The sequence below is a fragment of the Rhineura floridana genome, chromosome 16, assembly GCF_030035675.1.
Source record: "Rhineura floridana isolate rRhiFlo1 chromosome 16, rRhiFlo1.hap2, whole genome shotgun sequence".
Lineage (NCBI taxonomy): Eukaryota > Metazoa > Chordata > Lepidosauria > Squamata > Rhineuridae > Rhineura > Rhineura floridana.
Genome location: NC_084495.1, coordinates 36,293,405 through 36,316,900, shown reverse-complemented (window position 1 = coordinate 36,316,900; position 23,496 = coordinate 36,293,405). Strand labels below are relative to the sequence as shown.

At 44.1% G+C, this 23,496-nt stretch overlaps 1 protein-coding gene across 6 annotated transcripts in view; it reads right to left on the bottom strand.

Moving 5' to 3' along the window:
• The window catches only part of DOCK11 (dedicator of cytokinesis 11), a 111,919-nt gene that overhangs the window by 11,447 nt on the left and 76,976 nt on the right, over window positions 1-23,496 (bottom strand). For all 6 annotated transcript variants that reach the window (XR_009759331.1, XM_061599024.1, XM_061599020.1 and 3 more), the window contains 11 exons: window positions 22,852-22,994; window positions 21,891-22,006; window positions 20,178-20,315; window positions 17,781-17,963; window positions 16,682-16,795; window positions 11,943-12,158; window positions 11,809-11,866; window positions 7,535-7,641; window positions 5,897-6,019; window positions 2,107-2,220; window positions 722-868 (listed from right to left, as the gene is read on the bottom strand). Coding sequence is in view for 5 of the 6 variants with exons in the window: in XM_061599024.1 (XP_061455008.1) it covers window positions 722-868; window positions 2,107-2,220; window positions 5,897-6,019; window positions 7,535-7,641; window positions 11,809-11,866; window positions 11,943-12,158; window positions 16,682-16,795; window positions 17,781-17,963; window positions 20,178-20,315; window positions 21,891-22,006; window positions 22,852-22,994 (1,459 nt within the window). In the remaining variant the exon portion in view is untranslated. The remainder of the gene's footprint in view (window positions 1-721; window positions 869-2,106; window positions 2,221-5,896; window positions 6,020-7,534; window positions 7,642-11,808; window positions 11,867-11,942; window positions 12,159-16,681; window positions 16,796-17,780; window positions 17,964-20,177; window positions 20,316-21,890; window positions 22,007-22,851; window positions 22,995-23,496) is intronic.

Here is a 23,496-nt window from a genome sequence, read left to right as displayed (position 1 = left end):
GCCAGCCGGACGCCTACTTTTTATCTAATATGGGGGGGGGGAAGATGGATGCTCCTACGGATTCATCGGGGGCATTTGCTGGCACATCTTGAAGGCTTGTGTGTGCTGGTTGCAGCAGCTGGGCTTTCTAGCTGCCCGGAGTAGCCATTGCTTGTTATGCAGGAAGGAAAACGTTTTTAAAAGATAGGCTTCAGTCCATCTTATAAGCACCAATTTTTTCTAAGAATTTTCGTGTGGATTAAAATAATCATAACCATCACATATTAATGCGTAAACAGGATGGAACGGAGTTATGATCTGGAATTAGGCTGATATGTTCATCCCTAAGGAGCTCTTTGGATCTCAGCCTATTAGCTGCTGGTTCCCACCTGTGACCAGAGGCAGGCAACTCAACCCTAAGAGGCACAGAGAGCTTCTTCCCATATCCCTTTTATTGGACAACATCTCTGGCTATGACTGGCTCCTCCTTGCCAGCCTTCCAATTGGCTGGGAGTGCTATATAAACCCTTCCAAGTCATTGTCTGCAGTCAGCAAGGCAAGAGCTGCCTACCTCAAGCTGTTCGATTGGCTTTCCTGGGGCCAACCCTTCCCCCTTAAAACATGGCTCACAGTTTGTGACCTGCCTTGACTGCTAGAGAGGCAGTTGTCAGAAGAACACCTCCATTCCTTTCTGAAATGCCAACTTCTCCATTTGTTGGGTCTGCAGGCATTGCAGTGTTACCTTATTTGAATCCTGGATGATTTTGACGTTCTCAGCGCCAAATTTCTCCCCGTAAAGTTTCAGCAGCCGGAAGGAGATCTCTGACAGGCCCGTGAGCTTGGGCTCTTTGTAGATGTATTCCTTGCCATCCTCTTCTTCAAAGAAAGCCTATTGTTGACCAGGAATTCAAAACAACACACTTGGAAGGGGTTTAAAAAGGAATTCAGTGACTTTGAATCAATCATCTACCCTATGCTCATTAAAAAAAAGTTCCCAGTCCTCATGGCTGTAAAGATCTGCTTGAAAGGGTGTGGCAAATGCCGGCTGAAGCCACAGAAGCCAGAGAGTGGGGAAAGAGAGATGATTTAGTTCTCTGTCCTTCCGCACCGCTAGGCAAAACCAGAATAAATTATGCAAAGCAAAAGATCAAAACTGGTCCAAATTTCCTCAATCTGCATAATTTATGGTTACCAAAACTAGCTCTCATTGATGCAAATTTCAAAGCAGCTCTCACTGATACAAATTTTGCATGGTCTGAACAGGCTTTTAATTTTCTTTGTCAGGCATGATTACACAACCCCACCTATACTTAGAGATAGCTAAGCAACTCTGCTGTGTGGTGCTTAACACAGAGAACACTGACATTGAACACAGATAACAAGGACTGATGAATAAAGGCCGCTTCAGATTAAGGCATCTGGAGGTGATCAATTTAGCTCTCATATATAGAAATAATGATATTATTATTAGACTTGTGAGCTGTGTGTTGCCCGAAGGTCTCCAAGTGACTTACAATACATTGAAAAACATAAATATATCATACCATAGAAACAGAACAAAACAACTCCCATAAGAGCCACAGGAACAAAACAATCTCAGTCTGTCAAAACCCTGGGAAAACGCTAAGTCTGCTCCTTATATCAAGATGGTTCACCTAGATCAATACCGTCTGCACTGATTGCCAGTGGCCCTCCAGGATTTCAGACAAAGGTCTTTCCAAGTCCCACCTGGAGATGCAGCCAGAGGTTGAACCTGGGACCTTCTGCATGCAAAGCAGATACACTTGTCTCTGAGCTAGGACCCTTCAGGTGGATGAGGCAAGCGGCTCCATGGGGCACATTCATTCATTTTATTATTTGATTTATATCCCGCCCTTCCTCCCAGCAGGAGCCCAGGGCGGCAAACAAAAGCACTAAAAACACTCTAAAACATCATAAAAGCAGACTTAAAAATACATTAAAACATAACATCTTTAAAAACATTTTTTTAAAAAAGTTTTCAAAACATCTTTAAAAAAAGATTAAAAACTTATTTTAAAAAAGGTCTAAAAACATTTAAAAAAGTAATTCCAAAACCGACACAGGCTGGGATAAGGTCATATTTCACCAGCTGACCAAGATGCTTACCTGCCCATAGAAAGCAACCCGGAAATAAGTGCCCAGCAGCCTTTTCTTGGTCTGCATCACTTCCAGGATTTTAGTGTAAGCGCCGTGGAGGGTTCTGTACAGTTGGGTAAGTTTCTGGAGACAAAACACACACAGGAGTGGCCAGTTGGTTCAAGACTTCCTTTCCACTACCTGCAACCTTTGACATGGGGCTGATTATTGTCCTAAGTGAGTCTGGCTTTGGTGTCAAAGGTTTACTTGTCAGATATTAACTGGACACTGAAGGACCGCTGTGGGCACCGGGCCCAGAGATGGGGCCGATCCTGCATAATGAGCAGAGTTCAGGGTTTTAACCTTTCACCCCCTTGCTTGACAAATGGCTTGAGAATGAAGCTCTGCTTCCGTAAGGGCTGCACCAATTGTTCAGCTGTCCAAACGTGGTAGCTGACCCCTCAGTGCCCACGTCCCCTCTTGCCTATTCATTGCTTCCCACAGAGTGGCGGCTAGTGGCTCCATGTCAATGGGGCAGTGGAATCCACTCGGGGTTTTGGTCCAAACTTTCAAGGAGCTGTCTAAGATGCCACCAGCTACTGCTCCTACACATGACAAATGGGAGCCCTTTCTCAGAGGTCTTGCAGCAGGCACCTTTGTGTCCCCACCTCTTTAACCAAGAAAAGGGGCCTAGCTAGATGACCGGGGAGGGGCATGCAGCTGTTGCCAACACACATTTTCCTGGGAACTTCCAGTAAAACATCATTGCTTCTGCCTGCTCCATTTCACCGGCTGGTCCTTGCAGGAGCAGGGAAATCCAATGGGAGCCTCCTTCAGAGAGCCTGGCTTGTGAGCATTCATCCAGATTTGCTTGCACAAAGGTTCCACGAAGATTAGACTACAGTTGTGTATACACAAGGGATGCAAGGACCTGTCCATTTCGGTTATCTCAGTTCCAATCTTAAATTGGCATCTCCGCATTTATGCAGCCATTTGCTAATTTTTCCTTTAAAAAATCTTCCTGAAAATTCTTCTGCATTTTAGTTCAAATGTCTCCACACTTTTTGGTATGCTGTTTTGACCAATGTGCACGTTTCTTCAAGCGTTTTCACCTAACGTAATGCGTATTTTCACTCATGTATATTCATTTTTATGTACGTTTTCTCCTAATAAGTGCATTTTTGTAAACACGGTTTGGTTGGAGAGCTGCATTGCAAAATTGGGATCAGAGTAAATTCCGGATGGCTGTGCTGCAGTTTGTCTATTGTTTCAGAAAGTGCCAATTTGATAAATTCCGCTTTAAATGTGAACTGAATCACATCTCTCCCTCATCCCTCGTACACACCATACATTTAAAGCACATCCCTCCAATGAATCCTGAGAACGGTAGTTTACCCTTCATAGAGCTTCAGTTCCCAGCACCCTTAACAAACTACAGTCCCCAGGGTTCTTTTTTGAGAGGGAGAAATATGCTTTACATGTATGGTGTGTAGGCAGCATCCTACTTCCAGTCTTTACTGAGCACTCATCTTGATTTGCCTGTGTGGCATTTATACTTCTTCCCTTCAATCATTCATTCATCCCACGCTTTTCATTACATTTCCCTGTCACTTCCCTAACGACAAAAAGTCTGTTGCTGTTTTTTAAAAGTGGATTTTTTGTGCTAGGGCAACAGAATGCTTTAATCCCCAATGAAGACTTTGAAAAAGATGAGGTAAGCAGAGGCAGCTGGACAGCCACCTGTCGCGTATGTTTTAATTTGGATTCCTGTATTGAGCAGGGGGTAGGACTTGATGGCCTTATAGGCCCCTTCTAACTCTACTATTCTATGAATTGCTGGAATGTGCTTGAATCCCTCCCACAAAATACTGACAATCTGGAGGTGACAGACATTCTATTACTGGACATTAGAAAGAGAGAACATTCTGTGATCTGCTGGATGACAGCTATGCTCAGTGCGTGCCAGCACAGAATGTCTGCCACAGGCTGCAAAAAAAGAGGTGTTGGTCCTCCATACCATTTGGATTCCACACATTCCTTATTTAATTATACAGCCATGAGAAACACCATATACTATAGCCAGCATGGATTTTTCGCATTCTGTCATGTTAAATTGAAAATACCCCATAGAAAATACTAACCTAGAAAATAATATTTTACTCATTATTCATCCTAGAAATCTGTATCAAATGTATTTTTATTATTGTCATATGATGGTGAAGACAACTTTTTGTGTTTCAAACTGGAGGTTATATTCTGTTTCGGGTGCATTAACAATTGAATCTGAAATTGCAGCTCTGATGTAAAATTAGACTGATTACAATATGTTGCTATTTAAGCAATGAATCTAGCTGTTGGAAAAAACAAACTTGGCCTGCCCAAGATGCATGTAATGTATTCAACCTGCTATGCTTAAACCACTCCACTTAAGGAAAGGTGGGCATGGTCAATTAAAACACAGAGCACATCTAGAAAACTGCTAGGATATATTTCACCTCCCACTGTTTTATCTTGTACAAACTAAGATACTCCTCATGTTCACTGGAGACTATTCTGCAGAATAGTCAGTGCCATTATTCCACAATTGTTCTTTTGAGTTTGTTTTAGTGTAAATTATGCAAAGTGTTGATGTATAATAATTTAACAGAGGAAACTTCACTAAAATTGAAAATGTATTTAAAATGAATATCTGAAGTACATCAACTATCTTAATATTGTTGCTTCCTCCCTGCCAAAACAAGATCAGCACAGCACACAGAATCATAGAATAGTAGAGTTGGAAGGGGTCTATAAGGCCATCAAGTCCAACCCCCTGCTCAATGCAGGAATCCAGATCAAAGCATTCCTGACAGATGGCTGTCCAGCTGCCTCTTGAATGCCTCCAGTGTCAGAGAGCCCACTACCTCTCTAGGTAATTGGTTCCATTGTCGTATGGCTCTAACAGTTAGGAAGTTTTTCCTGATGTCCAGTCGAAATCTGGTTTCCTGAAACTTGAGCCCATTATTCCGTGTCCTGCACTCTGGGGTGATTGAGAAGAGATCCTGGCCCTCCTCTGTGTGACAACCTTTCATGTACTTGAAGAGTGCTATCTTATCTCCCCTCAGTCTTCTCTTCTTCAGGCTAAACATGTCCAGTTCTTTCAGTCTCTCCTCATAGAGCTTGGTTTCTAGTCCCTTGATCATCCTTGTTGCCATCCTCTGAACCTGTTCCAGTTTGTCTGCATCCTTCTTGAACATGTCTTGTTTCTGCTATTTGGGCTGATTGCAGGTGTTGCCACCACTCACCATATGCTCAGAGGCACATGTTATCAAATTCTTCCAAGCTACACCGGAAGTGGATTGGACTGTGAAAGACCAACCCAAATTGTGTTTACATTTTTACAAATTCGTAGGGCAGTACAATATGTCAGAGAGCAGGTCAGGTCTCCTGCTCCCCTGGTGCATTCACTATAGCTGCCCAATTCCTTGCTTTTTAAAGTTTGATAGAAATATCTGTTGGCTATAGACATGTTCTTAAACTGCAAGGGTTTTTTTGCCTATTAGTGAATATTCTCAATAGATGATTTAAGGCTGCAATTCCATACACCAGCCATTCTTAATTCAGTGCCCTTCAGATATTGTTGGACTACAACTCCCATCAGCTCTGGACTTCATGGCCAATGGCCAAGGATGATGGGAGTTGTAGTCCAAAACTTCTGGAGGGCACCAGGTTGATGAAGGCTGCACATTTTCCTGAGACAAAGTCCCACTGAACTAACTGGGGCTTACTTCTGAGTAGACGTGTATAGGATTGCACTGTAAGTCAGTTTTAGAGCCACTACCTCAAACTCGCGCCGCTTTTCATAGATTGGGATGATCAGCTTGGAAATCTCCGAGATGGTTTCATAACGCTCTGCTTTCCACAAGCCATCAACGCATTGTTCCAACAGCTCTACCAGGACCTCCTGAAGATAGCATAAAAGAAAAGGGAAAAAAACAAGAGGAAGTTGCTGGGATCTTGGTGCTTTTTTGAAGGGACATTAGCTAACACAACAGAAAATGCAGAACTAAATCAGATGACTCTCTGGGTTGGTCCCATCCTAAGAGCAAAATGACACGTCCCAGGCTATCGTCTGAAGGCACATGAAGCCACCACGTTGCTGAAGCTAAGCAGGTTTAAGTGAGTCTGGACACTGCCTGGATGGGAGACCATGTGAGAACCACATATATGCTGCCCTGGGTTCCATGAAGAAAGACAGGCAGGGTATAAGTGTAATAAATAAATAAATAAAATTTTATTTTAATAGCATGATTACCAACCATATCTGATTTTTTTTAAAAAAATACCAGGCGGATGAGGGCAGTTCTCACTGAGACCACAATAGCTGTGTGTTTGTGTGTCAGAGGTTTAACCATTCCCTCCCCAGTCACAATCCCTACAAGTAGGGTTTGGGGAGAAATTTCATTCAGTTCATTCTTTAAAGTCAAAACTGTTAAATTTGTATTTTCTGAAACAGTATGAGAACTAAAACACACCCACACTAATCCAAAGTTATTGGAACTTTGCCGTGCAGTCCTCCAACCAAACAATGGTTAGAAACATGCCTATACTAGGAGAAATGTAAATGAATATATGAGCAAAAATAACATGCAAAAATGCATAATGAGAAATGGCTTGCAAAACTCTGTACATTAGTCAAACATTGCCTACAAAAATGTGTTTATTAGGAGAAATTCACCCAACAATGCTGACAAGTTTTCATGAGGTTTTTTTTAAAAAGCAAATAGCAAATTGCAGCAGAAATGTGGAGGACTGAATTTAAGACTGGAAAAATTAGAAACTGAGAGGACTGAAACTGACAGATCTTTCCATCCCTACCTACAACTCCCTGCCTGTGACAATTATCACTGGGGGAGAAAACTTCCATTGGCACCAATCTGAGTGTGGTTTTCACTAATGATAATTGCTGCATGGGAGAGGAAAGATTTTAATCAAGATCATGGCTTGGAAGATAAATATAAAACCTCACCTCCCCACATGCTGCATCCTTGATGAAACTTGCACACATACCCTGCAACTGGTATTTAATTTTTTAAAATCCCAGATGTGGTTGCTAATCCCATGACATGCAGTGGTGGCTGGTGGCTCCATGACATTGGGGCAGTGAAATCCGCTCCAGGTTTTAGTCTGAACTTTCAAGGAACTATCCAAAGTTCGGACTAAAACCTGGAGTGGATTCCACTGACATGGAGTCACCAGCCACCGATTACATGGCTTTGTCAACCTGATGCCCTTCAGATGTTTTGAACTACAACTCCCATCGGCCCACAGCCAGTCCAGAACATCTGGAGGGGACCAGGCTGGGAAAGGCTACCTTATATGGAAGGTTGGGGTGCTGGGTTTCCCACCCCCCAATAATGTTTGCTCTGAATGAATTATTTGGATCTTGTTCCTTGTCCAATCAAGGGGCCTCTCTTACCTCACTGTAATGAACATCCATCATCCCAGCATCTTCCTTCATTGCTCCCTCTTCATCAATATTGGGTGTGATTTTTTTGAAAGCTGAACATCCGATAGGAAATAATTCTACAGTCAGAAGGAGAAGGGGGCATACACTTGGAAATCAGTTGGAAGGAAACAAAACCACAATGCTTAACATGGAGATTATACATTTCACATTGTATTCACACCCTGGTATCAATATTATCTGGTGCTATCTGTGTGTGTGTGTGTGCATGAGTTTGTCTTGGAAAGCATGGAATCTAGTTACTCAGTGCAGAATTTGCAGCAAATCTTACATTTTAAAAAAACATTTCTAGCAGTCATTATTTTATTTATTTATTTAATACATTTGTTTACCGCTTTTCTACACACAGGCCACATTCTTGTCAAACATTTATTCCACTATTATTCCACTTTAAACAGTCATGGCTTCCCCGAAAGAATCCTGGCAAGTGTAGTTTGTGAAGGCTACTGAGAGTTGTTAGGAGATTCCTATTTCCCTCACAGAGCTACAATTCCCTAAATAGTTTCACAATTAATCTCTCTTCTCGGGGAACTCTGGGAATTGTAGCTCTGTGAGGGGAATAGGGGTCTCCTCTCAGCCCCCTTCACAAACTAGTTACCAGGATCCTCTGGGGGAAGCCATGACTGTTGAAAGTGGAATAATTGTGGGATAAATGTATGGTGTGAATGTGGCCACACTCTGAAACTCCCCTCTATCCTCTCTTTAGTCAACCAAGAGTCATTGTCAGAGTTTAAGGACATATTCCCGCCAGACAAAAGTATTCAAGGGGGGGTTAATAAGGGGAGAGGGAGACGTGACTGAGGAGGAAGAGTCCTGAGGGCCAGACAGAAAGGACTGGAGGGGCGCACTTGGCCCCAGGGCCTGAGGTCTCCACCCGGGACACATGAATGCGCTCCTCTCTCCCTCCTTGCGAGCTGCTCTGATGCGTTAGCCCCACATTTGCGGAAACCATCGCTTGCCTTCTCCAAAGTATTATAGTCATGGATTTAATTCTTGACCTTGCCAGGGTGAATGGTCCGTAGGAAATCTATTTTAATCCAGTGCAGCAACCAACCGCAAACCACACACAGCTAGTTCCCTGTTCTAGTCCCGATCCCCGACAAACTTGGCCAGGTCAGCTGGTTCTGGCAAGGACCCCACTTCTCTTTTTAAAACAAATACATAAATAGTACATATTTTATGTATTTTTCCAATACAAGTGGCAGTGGGGGAGACAGGAAACAGCATTTGAACAGAATCATAGAATCATAGAGTTGGAAGGGGCCTATAAGGTCATCGAATTTGGTTTTAACCCTCTTCCCAAATTCTCCTCAAGAGCCTTCCCTGCAAATTTTGATGATCAATATCTGCCAAATACTCTGAACCAGTGGCCCATTTTCAGAGCTTGGAAAAGTTACTTTTTTGAACTACAACTCCCATCAGCCCTAGGCAACATGGCCACTGGATTAGGCTGATGGGAGCTGTAGTTCAAAAAAGTAACTTTTCCAAGCTCTGCCCATTTTGCATGACATGAACTACGGTTTGTTAATAAGCAAGAAACATAAATTGCAGTTTGATCTTGGCTTATTTCAGTAAACCATGTTTTAACACAAACAGAATTCAGAAGTAACAGGGAAGTCTGGTTAGTTTAAAAGGGAAAGTGAAGGCTGATGGAGTTCCAATCTCCTTGCAGCTAGGCCAGAAGAAAGGAATCACAAAATCATAGAATCGTAGAATTGAAAGGGGCCTATAAGGCCATCAAGTCCAACCCCCTGATCAATGCAGGAATCCAACTTAAAGCAGACCCGACAGGTGCCTGTCCAGCTGCCCCTTGAAGGCCTCCAGTGTTGGAGAGCCCACCACCTCCCTAGGTCATTGGCACCATTGTTGTACCGCTGTAACAGTCAGGAAGTTTTTCCAGATGTTCAGCTGAAATCTGGCTTCATGTGACTTGAGCCCATTATCCCATGCCCTGCACTCTGGGACGATTGAGAAGAGATCCTGGCTCTCCTCTGTGTGACAACCTTTCATGTACTTGAAGAGTGCTATCATATCTCCCCTCAGTCTTCTCTTCTCCAGGCTAAACATGCCCAGTTCTTTCAGTCTCTCCTCAAAGAGCTTTGTTTCCAGTCCCCTGATCATCCTCGTTGCCCTCCTCTGAACCTGCTCCAGTTTGTCTGCATCCTTCTTAAAGTGTGGTGTCCAGAACTGGATGCAGTACTCAAGAGGAGGCCTAACCAGTGCCAAATAGAGGGGAACCAATACTTCACGTGATTTGGAATGCTGACTGAAATGTCATGTACATTTTCCAAGAAATATTATGCATATTTTAACAATCTCTCTTACTGCTTTCAGCCTCCCATGGATATAATTCTGCCCTAGTCTAATTGATTAAAACTCTGCTATTTCAGCATCTAGGCTGCTAGGCTTAGGCAGATAATTAAGAAAACATCATCTGCAATAGTCAGCTGGTGATCTGTGATTTTAAATCTTTGTGTTGTTTTATTTTATTTTGTATGTGTGTGTGGCTATATATATGCTGTATATGTAATTGTTGTAAACTGCTTTGATGTATTTTATGAAATTGCTGCATACGAGTATTTTTATAAAGTAAACAGAAAAATGTTAATTTACATGCATATTTTTTCCCACTGTAAAAACAAAGAACTCCTTTCACCTTCATGTAGAAAATATGCACTCTGGGTAGAAAGATTTAGCACCAATCTAGTTTCCAGCGTTCTGGTTTACCACATCCAGGTTTTGTTTTGTTTTTAAATGATAGTATGCTGAGCAGGAATAATAACAATGACATCATTTCTTTGCTGTATTTGTTATAAGCCATAACTTGAACAATGTTATAACCTGCACCTTCAACATAAATTTACGTTCCCAGGGCGATTAACAAAATAGCAAGGAACTATTTATTTAGAAATAGTTTATTATGTATAAACTATTATACGGAAGAAGAATAAAAAAAGAGAAAAGAATAAAATGAAGCACGTAAACTAGGGCAACAAACTATGGCAGCCAGTCCCTTTAATCAGACTGAGGCCACTTCCAGACTGTCACTATTTTTGGATGGGATTCAATCACATACTAGCAAATTCAGGTTGTCCAATTACAGTTGATGATGAGGGGCTCTTGTGCAACGAACCTGCTACCCCAAACGACTGGACTTTTTGTAATAAGAAAAGTGATGGGATAACACTTGCTTTGATGCAATGTTATCTAACCTTCTTGCAAAAAGGTCAGAACGAATTCTTTTTAAACAGCCAATGTTGTCTAATCTCCCTGCAAACATGTCAGTATGAATGCTCACTAAACAGGCTGCCTGCTAACCAGTTGTTAGCAGACCGGCCACAGGATTCATGGCTAGCTGCAGTTTCTGAATGGTCCCAAGGACCAGACAGAGAAGTCTGGAGGACTTCATTCGACCCCCAGGCTTGAAGACCCGCACCCTCGCTCTATAGGAATAGAAGCCTGCCCCCTCGCATCCACCAAGCAAGTAGACGTTTCCTTTTAATTAATTATGCCTGGTTAATGTAATGGGAGGTTTCCTCAGGCTTTCCTGGATAAGCCGTCCCACGAAAGAAAAGAGGAACAGCCTCCGCGAACTGCCCCTTCAGCACTACCGGCTACAGGCTGAATGGTCTTCAGGTGGGGTGGTCTTCTCCCCTGTCAGTTCCAGAGATGATCTAAAGCAGCCTTCCCTAAACTGGTATTCTCCAGCTGCTTTGGACTACAACTCCCATCAACCCCAACCAACTTTGTCCATGGCTGTGCTTGCTGGGGCTGATGGGAGTTGTAGTCCAAAATGACTAGAGGGCATCAGGTTAGGGGAGGCTGGTCGGTATATAAAAATATGTATCTGCATGTCATAACCCCACCAACCCGTCAGCCCAGGCTCCACTAGGTCCTTGGTCTCGTCCTCTCTCTCTCTCTCTTTCACGCAGCTCCAGATTCCCCTGGGCCCTAGCGTCTTCCTTCTTAAATAGCTCCAGTGGGATTGACTCTAGTTCAGAGCCAGTGGAATCCATAGGCAGCCTATTACAAAACCAAGAAAACATGACCTGGTGCACCAGCTATGAAAACAACAGCAGGTCAGGGCCCCAGGGGTCATTCCCCAGGCCATTTGACACAGGATCCCTGGTAAGCTAAACAATAGCAACAATTCCACAACCCAACTACCCCAAAGCAAGCCTTTGAAGGCTTCTTCCACTTCAGCTTCTTCCAATTCAAACACTTACTTTTTCTGTAAAGGAACTCCGCCACTAGAGCTGCGATGTGGACGTAGCACATGGCTGCCTGCAAAACAAGGGGGGAGGTGAGCACTGTGAACAAATGCCCTCCAGCTCCCCATCCAGGCGGCCAAGGCAATCACCTCAGAGAAATCTCCGTTCTTGATGTGGATCTTGGCCATGCTGTCCAGCCATGTCTTCCTCAGCTCCGGCGTGCTGGCGTAAGACTTGGCCAAGCTGAACTGCAAATCGATCAGCATTTCGGGGTCCCTCTCGTGCTCCTTCATCTGAGCTGTGGCCATCAGGACTGTTCGGATCCTCTTGGTCAAGTCTTTGACTTCGGAAGGAAAAGCAGTTGCCTGCCATAAAAGACGAAGGGTCAGGGTGGAAACAGATGTGAGGTGGGAGATCAACGGTACATAGAAGTTGTTTTTTGTGGCTTCAGAAAGCTGGTGAAGTCCAGAGAAACAGGAATGGAAATGGCCAATGTTTAATGTTATTCATCCCATGTGCAGAAAAAAATCAATCCAGCAAATATGATTGGTATACACTGTTGTTGCTGCTTTCATTCCACAAATGATACAGAATTGATTATGTTCCCCCTCCCGCATTTGTGGGAAATGAACTGGGTGGAATAATGTAATGACAAGGTAACTTACGTACGTAATTATTACAAGACAAATATAAAAGTTTATGATGGAAGACGGACTGCAGAGGAATGGAAACAGTGCTGCGTGTGATGAACACAGGGTGGAATGGAAAGTGTGGCCTTCTTACACACCTATTTGTGGGAAGGATTGACGTGCATACCAGAACTGTAGGTTTGCACATTTAACATGGATTTAAGGGCTTTGTCACTCCAGCACAACAAATTTTAAAAAACAAAACAAAACACCTGACTTTATGTGGTTTGGAAAGTGACAGGAAATACAAAGTGTGGAACATATGAATAATTAATGGGGAGATGTGCAAACATCCCACAAACAAGTAAGGATGAATGCTCATTCTTGTATAACCAGAGATGTGAAGGCCTGGAAAACTGGAAAAATTTGGGGGGGGGGAATACAAAAAATCTTCAGGAAAAAAATGGGGGAAACTTTCCCCCTGAATTTTTCCAGGTAGGCTTTCACATCTCTGTGTATAATTGCCCCGTAAACAAATCAGAATCAATGCTCCATAAAGACTAGACATAATATAACCCCTGTATAAGTTTGTACAAGAAAATCAGGATGAACACTCAATAAACAAGCCATCTGGAGGAGTCTCTAGGATTAGATCCTCTGAAGTTTTAATCTTAATATGAAGCCAGCTGCGCCACACAGCCCACCTCCACTGAATTGGGACAACAATGCTTAGGGATGGGGTGTTTAACCCTTCCCACACTTTCCTGATCTAAACTGCAAACCCCTGCCCCACAAGCTGGCATTAGTCCTTCTAGGTGACTTTATCATACTTGTCCCCTCACCCATTATGTGGGACTAACAGCAGTTTTTTTCTAGGGTGCAGGGAGAAGAAGAGGTGAAAATGTCCCAGAGGAAAGAGTTAATCCTCCCTCCAACAGTCCAATCAAGATGGGAGACCCCCCTATTTTTCATTATCATCATAAATGTTTATTTATTTATTTATTTATTAAATTTATATCCCACCCTTCCTCACAGTAGGAGCCCAGGGCGGTAAACAAAAATACTAAAAACACTCTGTGTGTGTGTTATGTGCCTTCAAGTTGATTTTGACTTATGCCGATCCTATGAATCGGTAACCTCCAATAGCATCTGTTATAAACCACCCTGTTCAGATCTTGTAAATTCAGGTCCTTTATGGAATCAATCCATCTCTTGTTTGGTCTTCCTCTTTTTCTATTTTCCCCCAGCATTATTGTCTTTTCTAGGGAATCATGTCTTCTCATTATGTGTCCAAAGTATGATAATCTCAGTTTCATCATTTTAGCTTCTAGTGATAGTTCTCGTTTAATTTGTTCTAACACCCAATTATAAAAACAGTCTATAAAATATATTAAAACAAAACATCTTTAAAAACATCTTAAAACAGAACATCTTTAAAAACATCTTTTTTAAAAAAGGCTTTAAAAACATCTTAAAAAGCAATTCCAGCACAGGCACAAATTGGCATAAGGTCTCTACTTCAAAGGTTGTTGAAAGAGGAAGGTCTTCAGATGGTGCCGAAAAGATAACAGAGAAGGTGCCTGTCTAATATTTAAGGGGAGAGAATTCCAAAGAGTAGGTGCCACTACATTAAAGGTCTTCCTCCTATGTTGTGTGGAATGGACCTCCTGATAAGATGGTATCTGCAGGAGGCCCTCACCTGCAGAGCACAGTGATAGACTGGGTATATAAGGGATAAGAGGGTCTTTCAGGTATCCTGGTCCCAAGTGCATAGGGATGTTTAGGCAAAACAAATCCTGCTTTTTGCAAATTAGGCAAAAAAAAAATCCTCCTGCTGGGAGGAAGGGCGGGATATAAATCAAATAATAAAGAAAGAAAGAAAGAAAGAAAGAAAGAACGAAAGGGGGAAAACCCTCGAAAGCTGAGATCTCCAGGAATTCTGTGCAAAAAACTGCACAGAACAGAATACCCACAGGCCTGGACACACTGCATAGCTACACAGCATATCGGAAGAGATGGTACTATGTTAGTATTCCACACCAGAACAGCAGCCAGGAAACAGCTTTTTACCGAAGAGGAAATGCAAGGCTTAAAAAAAGAAACCTCAGTGGCTTCCTTACACATAGAGACTCTTTGCTGGAACAAACAACCATTGAGCCCAAGAAATGGTAAAATCAACATTCTTACTCAAAGGCAGGAATAACTAATCCCCAGAGATCATCTTGGGCAATCTAGATGTAGGTGGCAGTAGTAACCTTATCATGAACCAATCTGATATATGGGGGGGGGGGAGAGAGAAAAGACCACAGGGTCACACAGAGCTTGCAAGGCCAGTATTGAGAGCTGCCATGTTTCTCTATGGATGAACGGAGGAGTGCCACCCTTTCCCGTCATCTCTAAGGTGAAAGCCCCAAATGCATCACATTGGTAAATAGTACAAAGGAAGAGGCTTTATACTGGGCAAGATCTTTGGTCTATCTTGGCCAAGGGTGTCAACTCTGGTGAACAAAGATTCTGCATGGCCTCTGGCCAGGGTCTTTTCCAACCATGCTACTTGAGATCTGAGGATGCCAAGGGCTGGGGTTTGAACCGAGATTCTTCTGCAGGAAAACCGTTCACTCTAACGCTAGGCTAAGGACCCTCCCCAGAGCCAGTTGCCCCAAGTCAGGCTTGAACTCGCAACCTTGGCATTGCACACTCCTGTACTGACTTAAGTACCATGCACTGAGCAATTAAGACAGACACTCCCACAGTTAAGCTGAAGTGGTTACCAATAAGGCTGCATTGGGGCCATACCCCCTTGGAAATGAAGGCCCAAGTGCTGAGCCAAAACCATCCCTCCCTGCCCTGTCACTTTCACGATCCTGTTTGTAGGATACAAAGTTAGGAAAGACTTTTGGCAATTTGGGGGCAGGGAGAGCAGAGGCATAAATAGGGGCAAAATATGGAGTGAACGTAATTGCAGCTGAGATCATGCTCCTCACTGCTAAGAGATGTCATTCCCACCCACTGCTCCAAACCAAAAAACTTTGCCCTCACTCTGATCCAACTACATAGAATTTTCACAAAGCCACCTCGGAGTAAAGGCAGTGCTACCCACCCCCACTCTGGAACTTTGTGTGGTGATGGTGGCAATGGGGAAAATGATGCCTGTCTGCAATGGGGACCTCCCCCCCCGCCACGAATATGATTACTGCCACTAACTGGTGGCATGAAACAGGTGGTTGCGGCAATGAAGAAGGTGAGATGTTGTGGCAGATTTTATGAATCCTTTCCTACTGTCAACCTTGAGCCAACCACTTCCAAGCAAAAAAAGTTATGTCCTTTGGCTCAGCTCTAGGCGAAAGAGCAGATGCAATATCTCAGCGTTGTTAAAAATGAGCTCCAGTCTAGAGTGAGGAGGAGTTGACAAGGCATCATTTGGATGTTTTGCTGCAGAGGCAAATGCATGCAAGGCTGTTATTCAGTGGGGTGGGTTTGCTGTGCCAGTGTCACTCCCTAGTTATGTCCCTGCCCCATGCTTTGCTCAACTTGTTTTCTTGGAAATGTCCTTTCATGGCATGGATTGCAGCTAAGGCTCTTTCCAACAGTTCATAAACAGGAAGAATGCCCCAATTCAATTCCAACAGCTACCACAGCAATTGCTACCTAACAAATTCAGGCTGTGGCTTGCAAGGCACTTAACTGCACTCTTTGAACAAGCAGGTGATTACAGCACACAAGCTTATATCTGGAAAAAGTCACGTGCCGGCAGTCGTTAAACCTTGCATTTAAGTAGCGGGGTGCTTTATACAAGTGGTGCATTTGGGGGAAGGGACGCAGCTCAGTGGCAGAGCATCTGCTTTGCATGCAGAAGGTCTCAGATTCAGTCCCCAAAGGCATCTCCAGGTAGGGCTGGCAGCAATGGCAGCTCCATGTCAGTGGGGCAGTGGAATTCGCTCTGGGTTTTAGTCTGAGCCAACCTTGGAGAGCTGCTGTCAGTCAGTGTGGACAGTACTGAGCTAGACAGTCCAGTGGCCTGACTCAGTAAAAGGCAGCTTCCTATGTTCATAGAATCATAGAATAGTAGAGTTGGAAGGGGCCTATAAGGCCATCCAGTCCATCCCACTGTTCAATGCAAGGATCCAAATCAAAGCATTCCCGACAGATGGGTGTCCAGCTGCCTCTCGAATGCCTCCAGTGTCAGAGAGCCCACTACCTCATGGGCTGGTGGTGCACTTCCCCACTCTATTGTTTCCGTTTCATAAAATCAAACATACCTTCACTGGCCGGTCGCTGTTGGCAAAGTTATTGATAATTGAGAGCGATTCCTGGAACCTCGACCCTCCGCTAAACGCAACATCAGCTATCAGCTGGCTCACTGCAATAATGATCTAACAGAAGAAGCAGAGGCCTTGTGAATGGTTGGCTTTCAGACTTATACACACTATAAACCTACACGTGTGCTAACTAGCTTTTAGAAATCAAAGGGAGGCCAATTTTGGCTCCTCCAGATTCACTAGGATAGTACTCCCCAAACTGTATGTAATGAGAGAACTGCTTAAATACAAACCTCCCATGAGCCCAAAATGCTTGCCCACACAAGAGGAGGATGCCCATTGCATCTCTGCATGGGATGCTGCTCTGAAATGGGCTCCTTCCAATCCTCCTCTGTTGGGGACAGATAACTTGGCTGGGTTTCTGCTTCAGGTGTGAATGGTGGGGAAAAATTACTTTCTCTTGGAGGAGGCTGTCCGGTATGTCTCTGGATGGCTTACAGCTCAGGACTGGCCTCTTTCTGATCAAGAGCCACAGCCAAAACAGTGGCACATGCAGCTGGTAGCCAGTGTGATACACAGGTTAGAGTGCTGGATTAAGGATGAGAAGACCTAGATTCAAATCCTCACTCAAACATGAAGCTCACCTTGTGCCACTCACTATCTCTTGGCCTACCATACAGGGTTATTGTGAGGATAAAAAGCGGGGGGAGGTGCCAGACAAATGAAGTACAACACTTGGAATTCCTTGGAAATAAATAAATACCACCCCTTTCTAGTACATTTACAACATTTTACTCTGGAGTCTGAATTTACAAGAGCAGCCTATTATTTACGCTTTTATATTGCATTGCAATATTTAATTTGAAAACATATATACCACACCTTTTTATTTTTAAAAACAAACCAAAAATCACATACAGGAAAATATATAAAAAACTCCAAGTACTGCTGAAGAAATGAAACAGTTAACACAGAAGTCGCATTAATTAACCTGCAAGGAAGCTGAGCTCTTTGCAAGCAACGCTTCTGCTGCAAAGCTGAGCATTCACCCCCTCAGCCTCCCCCCCACCCCCCCTCCCAGACTTCCCTTTTTACTAACCTGGAGATGAGTTCTTATAAAGGTTTTCCGCTTGGTGAACTCAAAGTTGTTCCTCATGAGGAGGTAGAGGAGGGCGGACGCCTCATTTCGTGTTGAGCTGAGCTTGGATGTGCAACACTTGAGGACCTCATAGCAAAAGGCAGCGCACATGTTCACTCTCCCCTTGAAGAAGGCCGAAGGGAACTGGGCAAAGGGCAGGCAGGGGTTAAAAACAGGGCAAAAGGGGGCAGGACTTGTCCTCCTTAGAAAATGTGGCAAATATCATTTGATGCTTTCTGTCCCTTTTAACACCATCTTTTCCGCAGTTCAAACAACCTGACATATCTAAATTATCCTTAAAATAGCCCTCTAAGGTATGGGCAGTATCTAACTGATGTGGCCCATCAGCGCAAGGATTTCTGCTTACCTCCTCCATCCACACATGCCCTACACCCTCCCCAAATCTGGTCTGGAGGGTTGGAAAGGGAAAGGGGTGGGAGGTCCCATTGCACAAGCAGAAATCCTTGCACTGATGGGACCGTGACTTGGTGCTAATTTAGATACAACTCATTATCACTCCCATTTCACAGATGAGGGGACTGAGGCCAAGAAAGGCATGATTCTGGAATTTCTCTTAATAGCTCAGTCTCCTAAGACTCTATCTGCCAAACGACACCACATTAATCACCCTTTTTAAAAAAGGCATGCTTAATGCTAACACTTTTACTTTGAAGCAAAAGAAGTTGGCAGGGCCCTGATCCAATGTACATTCCCAATGTGGATTGGGGACCTACACTGGTTTACACCCCCCCAGCCATTATGACACCCCCCCATTACTGTCTGCAGTACACAGTGCCTTTGGGGAAAACTGCATCTGGGGTGTGTCTGATTATCAACAGGAAAATGGTGCAGCACTTGATGGAGACTGGAAGTGTGGTGCTGGACAGGCCTTCTGACATCTGGGGGAACAGCCAGGGCTCAGCAGCAGAGCCCGTGCCTTGCATGCAGGAGGCCCCAGGTTCAGTCCCCAGCTGGGACAGACTCCTGCCCAAAATCCTGGAGAGCTGCTGTCAGTCAGTGTAGGCGATACTGAACTAGATGGATCATGGTTTGATTCTGTATAAAGTGGCTTCCCAGGTTCCTGTGCGGTTTTCCTTCAAAATAAAAGCGGAAGCCGAAAACTCAACATCGGGGCTTCGAAGTGCAAAAGCACTCGCTGTTATTGTGACATCAAGTGACTGACTGTCCACCCGCCAAACCGGACCCGTGAGGCCAATCCTGGTAAGGATCTGGCCCGTGGAGCCAAAAAGGTTCCCCGCCCCTGCTGAAGCATTGAGCTTAGTGGGCTCCTGCCTTGGGTTCAGTGGCCCCCCGACCACCAGGATCCGGCTCAGAGTCAAGAGCCCACCTGGCTGATCAGCTGCTAATACTGCAGCCTCTGATCAAGTGATCTGGCTAGGGATCTAGGAAGCTGCCTTACGCAGAATCAGACCACAGGTCTGTCTAGCTCAGTGCTGTCTACACGGACCGGCAGTAGCTCCCTAGGGTTTCAGGAAGGGGATATTCTCAGCCCTATCTGGAGATGCCAACAGGGGTTGAACTGGGGTTGAACTTCTGCATGCAAGGCAGATTCTCTAACCACTGAGCTACAGCCCTTCCCCAAGATTGTTGGGTCAGAGGAGGAAAGCCATGTGTGTTACCCCTAAATTCCTTGGGAGGCAGTGCAGGGTAAAAAAAAAAGCATTTATTAATTAATAGACCACTCCTAATGTAAGTTTACGCTAATCTGATTCATGATACACGAGTTGTAGTTTTCTTCAGTGGGTGGGCAAAACCCAGTAAATTATTTTTGTTTTTAAAAAACAAGGAAACCACAAAAAATGGGAGAGAGAGGAAGGAGGTTTCAGCCAGGACTGCTTGCGTGGCAGGCAGAAATAGGGAACAGCTGCGGGCTAGCTGTTCTGAATTTTCTAAAGACAGATATTCGAGTGATAAATACATACATAATGGGCTAAAGATTCTTATTTTTAAGGAGAGAGAAACACTGGACTCCCATGAACCCTCATGACTTCCGAATTGGGGATGGAGAGGAGACCATCCCGTCTTGATTATGAATAATGACTATTGGCTCCATCTGCACTATACTTTTAAAAGTGGCATCACGCCACTTTAAACAATCATGGCTTCCCCCAAAGAATGCTGGGAAGTGTAGTTTGCTAAAAGGTGCCGAGAATTGTCAGGAGACCCTTCTTCCCCTCACAGAGCTATAGTTCCCAGAGTTCCCTAGGATGAAGGATTGACTTAGCACTCTGGGAACTGCAGCTCTGTGAAGGGAATGAGGAATGCAGAAAAAAAAAAAGCCCACCCACCGCCGCCATCTTGATTATTGACTATCAACAATATTTCCCCCTTGCTTACCTTGTTGATGAAAGCTCTCAGAGAGGCAAAGACGTGCTTAAGGGCTGCCTCAGACTGCCCATTCTTGAGGAAGGCAAGATGAATATCGAAAACCTTTTTCATCAGCGGGTTGTGTCCATCGTTGTTCAAAAGCTGGTTCTGGAGAAGAAGCAAGAGGGTTTATTCTGGCCATCGGGCTCCGCAGGGCCCTCTCCAGAAAACGGCACGAGATGCTTGCACCCAACAGAGCAGGCCATTTTCTACGCCAGGCAAACACCCCTCCTTGAACACCTGTACCAAAGTACACCAGAGTAAGGGGCACAACTGGAAATAGAAATGAAAATGACATTTATTTGTTTCGGGGCTATTGCATTCAGGTTCTGCTTGCAGGCTGCATTCTGTGCTGGATGGGGCTGATGGGATTTGCGGACAGCACCAGCTTGGGGAAGGCTCATCTGGCTCGTTATTCATTCTTTGTTACCAACATTTGTATCCTGCCTTTTTATTAAAAAAAAAATCGAAGGCAACTTATAATCCAAGGCAACTTCCTCTTTCAACAAGCCTTTTAAGTAGAGACCTTGTCCCAGTCTGCGTCTGTGTTGGAATTGCTTTTTAATATGTTTTTAAAGATGTTTTGTTTTAATATATTTTAAAGTCTGTTTTTATAATGCTTTAGAGTGTTTTAGTGTTTTTGTTTGCCACCCTGGGCTCCTTCTGGAAGGAAAGGTGGGATATAAAATTAATAAATAATAACAACACAACAACAACAACAATAATATATTCGGAAAGGTACCAGAACATCACTAAAAAATGTTCTAAAATTTTAAAAAGTCTGAAAGGCAACAAAATATGTATTAAATACGTATTAAAAACAAGCTGCTCATCAAAATAAAAATGGGGCACTGTCAGAAAGCCCACGAAACTGGAGCTACAGGGAACTGGAATGGTTCAGCTGACAGAACTGTGTTCTCTGCTGGTTTCCAACAAGCCAGCAGAAAGTTGCGAGGATGCCATTGGCAACAATGACTTGAAAAGCAAGTTCCTGGCTTCCAAAAGGATATTGTACAGCTGGAAAAAGGTGCAGAAAAGGGCAGCTACAATGATTAAGGGGCTGGAGCAACACCCCTGTGAGGACAAGTGACATTTGGGACTTTTTCATCTGGAAAAATGGCGCGGAAGGGGAGACACGATCCAGGTGTGTAAAATTACACATGGCGTGGAGAAAGTGCGTGGAGAGAAGTTTCTTTTCCTCTCTCATAATACTAGAGTGCAGGGACATCCAATGAAGCTGAACGCTAGAAGATTCAGGACAGACAAAAATAAGTACTTCTTCATGGAGTGCACACTTAAACTCTGGAATTCGCTCCAACGAGAGGCAGTGATGGCCAGCAATTTGGATGGCTTTAAAAGGAGGTTAAACACATTAATGGAGAATAAGGGTCTCAAAGGCCACTAACCACAATGGCTATGTCCTCCCTCCCCTGTCGGAGGTGGTATGCCTCTGAATACCAGTTGCTGGGAATCCCAAGTGGGGAGAACGTTGTTGCACTCAGGTCTGCCTTGCAGGCCTCCCAGAGGCATCTGGTTGACCACTGTGTACAACAGAGTGCTGGACTAGATGGATCTCTGGCCCGATCCAGTAGAGTTCTTCTCAAAGCAACATCTCCACTATACCCAGCAGCAAGTGGAGTGTGGTCAGTAAAGGGAACGTTTTGCACAGAGCCCAATGCCTACCTTGAAGCACTGGGTGAACAATGAAATGGTGTCCAGAACTGTGAGAGCAACTTCTGTCGCCGTGTTGCCCTCCAGCAAAGCCTGGTGGACAATATCTGCCTCTGACGTGCCGGCACCTGGGATGAAAAAGAAAACCAGGAGAAAACTGACATTCAGCATTTACACTGTGCTATTCTAGAAGACAATGGGAAGACGTTTGAAGGCGGGGTTAAAACCCAGGCTTTCTGTAGAGTTATGGCATGGGTTAGTGGTGGTCTGAAAGGAGAACATCTTGAAACTACAATGTGCAGGAACAGAGTTCAAATCTCAGGTTATCCATGGATTACTCAGTATTCAGACTTGGGCTCCTATCTGTAAAATGGGAGCAAGAGTGGTAGGCTGAGTCTCCTAGGTACATTTGTCCAGGTGTTTTCAGACACACAAGAGGATACCCATCCGGGCGGCAGCCAGATTACTAGCTGGAGTTCTCTTTAGAATTCATATAACCATTTGAAAACAGGGGCCCTTTTGGTAGTTCTGCCACCCTCAGAAGCTTGGGGTGGGGGTGGCCCAGAAGAGGGCATTCTCCATGACAGCCCCTAAGTTGTGGAAATCCCTCCTCACTGAGGGGCATCTGGCAACCTCACCGTACAGTTTTCGGCGAATGCTGAAGATGCACCTCTTTACCCTGGCCTTTGACACCTTCCCTATTTCTTGTGATGTGATTTTAGGTTTTTAACTGGTTTTAATTATGTATTTTGGGTGAACAGTGGTTAGTAGTAGTATCATCATCATGGGAATTGTAGTTTTGTATGGTGTATATGCAACCTCAAAAGACAGCCAAACTTGAGGTGGAAATGTAGGACCTCCTCTTTCCTGTGATGTGTGAAGCAACAGCAAGAGTCTCCAGAACCTGCCAGAAATGGAAGAGCCCAGCTAGGGGTACATACATCTTGCCTCTCAGTTCCTTCTTCATACGTACTGTGATTAAGCGTGAAAGAGCTGTCGAGGCTGCTCAGGTGTTGGAGACGGGCCTGCATGGCACCAGCTCTGCTGCGAAGGGCTGGCATCGTCTGGGATTTCCTGTCAATGCCCACATGCTTTAACAACCAAGCGTCATGGACCCTGAAAAGGAGAGAGAGGGCAACGAGATTTAGGGAAGGACTAGGGTTCTACCCAATTCGGATCTGGTACTGAATTTTCCATTAATTCACTTATTCTCAGTCGCTGAGGATCAGATTTTAATGCAGCAAATTTCCACGGCTATTTTTGAAAACTGACTTAACCCCCCCCCTTAAAAATCTAAAACATCCATTATAAGAATGAAAATTTATCAATATTTCTTTTAGAAATATGGATATTTCTTTCAAAATATCAGTATTTCCTTTAAAATATCAATATCCATTTTTTTTTCAGAGCAAGAAAACCACACAGATTGGTAAAAGCAGTGGCTAGTGGATACAGAACAAACTCGAATCGATGCCAGCCGGTGAGGTCAACGGAACGCTTTCCAACTGGCACAGGCCAACAGATCCCATCCCCAACGAAGATTCGCTATGGGTTTTATAAACATATAAAGCTTGCTGCTCTTGCCTACCCCTGCAGCTCTCTAGGCAGGATGACCCCC